General features: G+C 49.5%; 1 protein-coding gene across 1 annotated transcript; it reads right to left on the bottom strand.

Moving 5' to 3' along the window:
* Positions 1-457: 457 nt before the first annotated feature.
* On the bottom strand, positions 458-1,812 carry MIEN1 (migration and invasion enhancer 1). Its single transcript, XM_077164521.1, has 4 exons — positions 1,673-1,812; positions 1,473-1,570; positions 994-1,070; positions 458-913 (listed from the first exon to the last, which is right to left on the bottom strand). The coding sequence occupies exons 1-4, from the start codon at positions 1,759-1,761 to the stop codon at positions 830-832; spliced, it is 348 nt and encodes a 115-aa protein (XP_077020636.1). The 5' UTR covers positions 1,762-1,812; the 3' UTR covers positions 458-829.
* Positions 1,813-5,203: the final 3,391 nt, after the last annotated feature.

Raw genomic sequence — 5,203 nt, 5'->3', positions numbered from 1 at the left:
CCTGGGTCCCAGCTTATGTGTGGGAGTGGCTCTGTGCCATCCCTAACTGCTCCCTTCCTTAACCTACACTCAACTCTTCTCTTGGAGCGGGTGGCTTGGAATCTCCAGAAAGCTTGACTAAGGGGACTGATTTTCAGTTCCCTGGCTTGGGGGGAAGGGAGGCATTTAGGAAACTGGGAATTTCACAACCAAATCATTCTTGCTTAGAACTAATTCCTAAAGCCACCCACCAGAGTGGGGCAATTTCCTCCCTCTGGGTAAAGAGGGTGGGGGATGGGGGAGAGAAGAGGCAGTGTCTACTTTGTGACCCATTTTCCCAGCCTTGGCTGTCAGAGGAACCCACAGAACTAAGGAACTAGCTAGAAAAAGCCTACCTACCCAGCATAGCCACCCTGCTGGTACAGGTGCCCCCTGTACCACACATCTCTGTGCTGGACATAAAACACATACTAGTTGGCACAGTGTTTGTAGTGCCCTTTATTGCCAATAGTTGACACTGCCCAGAACTGAAGAATAAATTAAAACTACAGTGGCATCTGACAGTATTGTCAAGCTGAGGAAGAAACTAGGCTTCTGTGGGCACTGCTTATGAGTAGGGAATATAAGGGGTCTGTGGAAATGTCCATGGGGAGGATCTCCTGTCCCCAAGACCACAGAAGCTTCTATTCCCCTCCCCTCCCTTGCATCCCAAGGGGCAAAATGGAAGTCGGGTCTGTTGCTTTCAGGAGCTCAGTGACGGAAAAGAGGCAGAGGAGGAGCCCCAACAGAACCAAAGGGGATACCAAGGCTTGGTCCCCAGAACAGAGTAGGAACCCAGGAACGTGTGCAGTCACAGGATGACGCAGGGAGGACGGCTGTTGGTGATCTTTTCTAGAGGTTCTCCATTACTAGCTCTTCGGATGGCCTCAATAAGCTAGAGAGCAGAGATGGGAATGGTGTGAGACACTGTAGGGACAGTGACCCAGGGGTTCTCCCAACACTGCAAATACTCACGTCTTTCTCATAAGGAAAGCCCCCGTTCTCTAGCTTGGAGAACACCAGCTGTCCATTGATCTCGATCTCAAAGGCCCCTGGTATTAAATGGATGAATGAATGGTATGCGGGGAGCAGAGGCAGATATCAAAGAAGGCTCTCTAAATGGATCCTCCATGCCCCCCATTGGCCCCATTAGAGACTCATTTATAGCCCCTTCCACCAATGTTGAGCCCATGTTAAAGGGACCTAGGGAAGATCCACCTGTGTCCCTCTGAAGTCTTCAACACCCGGTGGTGTTCTCTCTCCCCAAAAAACTACACTTTGGCAGTCTCACCGGTTTTTCCCTACAGGACTCATCTGTCTCCCCCACCCCCACTTAGGCCATTTTACATTTTACTGCTGGACACTATTATAAACCAGACAATGTCAGAGCTAGAAAGTGGTAGCGCTGGGATTTGGAACGCAGAATGACTCAGCAGGTGTTCTAAGGGCCTTACCTGTGCCCCCCAAGCGTGACTCGATCTCGATGCCAGGATACTGCTCCTTCACGGCGCTCGCCAGCTCCAGGTAGGTCGCCTCGAAACCGCAGGGTTCACTGGGGAGAAGGGATCTGGGGTCGGCTGGGGCTTCGGGTGTGGGGCTTCCCGTGAACCCATTCCTGTCGGGCCTGGGGCCCCCACCGGCCAGGGACGCTCACCAGTACTCTACCACGATGCGGACCCCACTTCCCGGTTCCACCTCCCCGGAAGGGGGCGCCACGGATATTGGCCCCAGCTCCCCACTCATCGCTGCCCGCTCTGCTCGGGCCGCGGCTTCCGGGTGTGACGCGGCGGCGCGGGCACGTGACGGGGCGGGGCTGCGGGGCCGCCGGGCCGGAGACCAGCGCTGCATCCGGGCGCCCCCTGCAGGTTGCAGCCGCTGTTACGTAATGACTCTCGCCCCAGTTCGCGGGCTCGCGTCCGAAGCTCCGGGCTCCCGGCCCGGGTTCTCAGAGGGCCGGACTTGCCCCAAACCCGAGCAAAAATCTTAAGACTGAAAATCCCTTTCAGTTTACAAAAAGGAGCAGGAAGCGGTAGGGCGAGCAGCCCAGGGTCTTGGGGATGGGTTGGATATGCCTGATGGTATGTGAAAGTTACCATTGCTCTCACTTTCTGATGGCGTTTTTCAGCCGCTCCAGAATTACCTAGCCAGGTACCTCTGACTCGGAAGCTCTAAACTGCCTCTCTTCCCTGCACATGGGAACCTCAGGCTTTGGGGCACCCGTTCCTCGGGCGATGCTTCCATCATATGTGCCCAGTTCTGGCAGACTTCCATCTCATCCCAGCCTCTCAGTACAGGCTGGGATCATTATTTCCATTTTACAACTCTGGAAACAAGCTGCCTAAGTCCTCGCTGCTTATGGAGTACCAACTCAATATCTTAACAGATCTCCCCTCTCTAGCATTCCTTCAACCCATTCATTTTTAGCAATTCAGTGATTTAAAGAGTTATGCAACCATCACACGATCCAGTTTTAGAACATTTCCATCAGCTGGGAAAGATCCCTCCTGCCTGTTTGCAGTTAATCCATGTACCCAACTCCATTCTTACCTGGACATTTCATATAAACGGATCACACAGTATATGGTCTTTTGCTTCTGGCTTCTTTTATTCAGCATGGCTTTGAGATTCATCCATGCTGTAGCATGTATCAATAGTTATTCCTTATCATCACCGAGGAGTATTGCATTTGTTTATCCTTTCGCCAGTTGATGAATATTTGGGTTTCCCGTTTTGGCTAATTTTGAATAATGCTGCTATAAATATTCGTTATGTCTTTGTATGGACATAAATTTCCATTTCTCTTGGAGAAATTCCTAGGAGTGGAATTGCTGGGTTAAAAGGTAAGTTTATGTTTAATTTTTTTTTTCTTGTATGCTGTGTGGTGGGGTCACATTCCATTCTTTTTCCATGTGAGTATCCTGTTACGACAGCATCATTTGTTGATTTTTTTTTTTGGGGGGGCGGGAGTACAAGGGTAAAAGGGCTGGGAATTGAACCCCTGTCTCCCGCATGGCAGACGAGAATTCCACCACTGAACTACCCTTGCACCGTGTATGTTTAATTTTTAAAGAAAATGCCAAACTGCTTTTCCAGTGGCTGTACCATTTTACATTCCAGCTAGCAAGGAATGAGGATTCCAGTTTCTCCACATCCTTGTTGACACTTGTTATTGCCTGTTTTTGATTAGCTGTCTTGGTGGGTGTGAGGTAGTATCTCACTGTGGTTTTAATTTCCATTTCCCTGATGACTAATAATGTTGAGCACCTTTTCATGTGCTTATTTAGCTATTTGTACATCTTTGGAGAAATGCCTGTTCAAGTCTTTTGCCCATTTTTAATTGCATTATTTGTCTTTTTATTACTGAGTTTAAGAGTTCTGTGTGTTTTAGATACAAGTACTTTATCAGATATATATGATTTGCAAATAGTTTCTTCCATTAAGTGGGTTGTCTTTTCACTTTCTTGATGGTATTATTTGTAGCACAAAAGTTTTTCATTTTGACGAGATGCAACTTATCTATTTTTTTTCTTTTGTAGCTTGTTCTTTGCTGTATCTAAGAGCTCTGTCTAACTCAAGGTCCTGACAATTTCTCTCCTGTAGTTTCTTCTAGGAGTTTTATAGCTTTAGCTCTTATATTTAGGTCTATGGCCTTTTCTTTTTTCTTTTTTTTTTTATAAAAATGGAGGTTTGTGTTTTATTCATGTCCTGTCATCCTTCTTCCTGACTCCAGGGGTGAGGTAGGACGGTTGAGATGGGGGGAAGGGGAGAGAGGCAGGAGGGGGCAGACTACAGCTGCCCTTTGTGGCCATATTCCAGTGTGGTGACAATGATGTGAATTACAGCTCCATACTTCCAGCCCAGGTCTCCACATCTCTGTTTCTTGAAGTACCTGGTTGACATTCTCCACCATCGCAGTCCAGTGGCCTGTCTGCTTGGCATATTGGCAGCCTGGACTGGTCTTCGCCTGGTGGTCTTCAGCCTCTGGTCCATGGAGGACTCGGCCACCCCCACACAAGGTGATCCACCAAAGCTTGTCAGGCAGGTCGTTGCAGTAATGGCCTCTCCCTTCCTCTTGTCCTATAGTTCCTTGCGTTCATTCAGCTTGGCCTGGCACTCTTTCCGCAGACGGGGCCACCTGGGTGCTGGGCATACCAGGACCACCCCGTTTCCAGGAGCTGGAACCTGCACTTTGCTCCAGTGGGGCCTGTCTCACATGACTGCAGTCTCTGTGCTCTATTCTGAGATACTTTGTGTGCATGGTGTGAGGTGAGGATCTAAATTCATCTTAAAGCATATGATGTTAGATTGTCTCGGCACCATTTGTTGAAAAGACTATCATTTCCTCTATTGAATTGTCTTGACACCTTTGTAGAAAACTGATTGACTAGAAATGCTGGGGTTTATATTTGGACACTCGATTCTGTCCATGGATGTATAAATCCACTTTTTTGTTCTTGTTGCTTCTTCTTTATTATTGTTAAAGAATGCAGATACGATTTATACACAGTAAAACCCACCCTCTTGAGTGTGTGGTTCTGAGGCCTCACCAACACACACAGTTGTGCATCCACCTCCAGGACCGTGACACTGACCAGCCCCATTCCCTCCCCACAGGCCCCTGTGCCCTGCTCCCATCCCTGCCCCCCTCCCCATCCCCACACCTGCTTTCAACTCCCTTCAGAAGCCGTACACATGGGCTCCTACAGCACTCAGCCCTCTGAGCCTGGCTTGCCTCTCCACCCCATTCCTCTCTACCCAGAGTCATCTTTCCTAGATGTGAATCTGCCTGCTGCCCTGAGCCTGGCTTGCCTCTCCACCCCATTCCTCTCTACCCAGAGTCATCTTTCCTAGATGTGAATCTGCCTGCTGCCCTTTGCCTCCACTTAAGCCCAGATGGCCCCTGCAGGGCTTGGCCTCTGCCCACTGCTCCCACCAGTCTGGACGGACAGGATGAATTGCTCTTCAACCCTGTTTGCAATAACACACATTCCTGGGTCCCAGCCCCAGAGACTGACATTCAGCAGGTTGGGAGGAGACCAGAGATCTGTTTGTACACAGGCCCAGGGAGATTTAGAGGCAGGCGTTTCACAGACTCTGCTTTGAGAAACATAGCTGAGAGCAGTCCACGGCCCTTACCTTTCCCCACACCTGCCAGGTCTTACCTGTGTGGCCTCATCTCCTTCCC

Source organism: Tamandua tetradactyla, chromosome 6 (assembly GCF_023851605.1).
Source record: "Tamandua tetradactyla isolate mTamTet1 chromosome 6, mTamTet1.pri, whole genome shotgun sequence".
Classification (NCBI taxonomy): domain Eukaryota; kingdom Metazoa; phylum Chordata; class Mammalia; order Pilosa; family Myrmecophagidae; genus Tamandua; species Tamandua tetradactyla.
The sequence above is the reverse complement of the archived record's forward strand: the minus strand, read 5'-3'. Positions and strand labels throughout refer to the sequence as shown.

Bases quoted from the DNA above. Each gene is read 5' to 3' on its own strand.
- MIEN1 (XM_077164521.1), bottom strand. From the start codon at position 1,761: ATGAGTGGGGAGCTGGGGCCAATATCCGTGGCGCCCCCTTCCGGGGAG. The intron at 1,071-1,472 runs GTAAGGCCCTTA...ATTTAATACCAG, and splicing joins GTCACGCTTGGGGGGCACAG to GGGCCTTTGAGATCGAGATC. The intron at 914-993 runs GTGAGTATTTGC...TCTGCTCTCTAG, and splicing joins GCTTTCCTTATGAGAAAGAC to CTTATTGAGGCCATCCGAAG.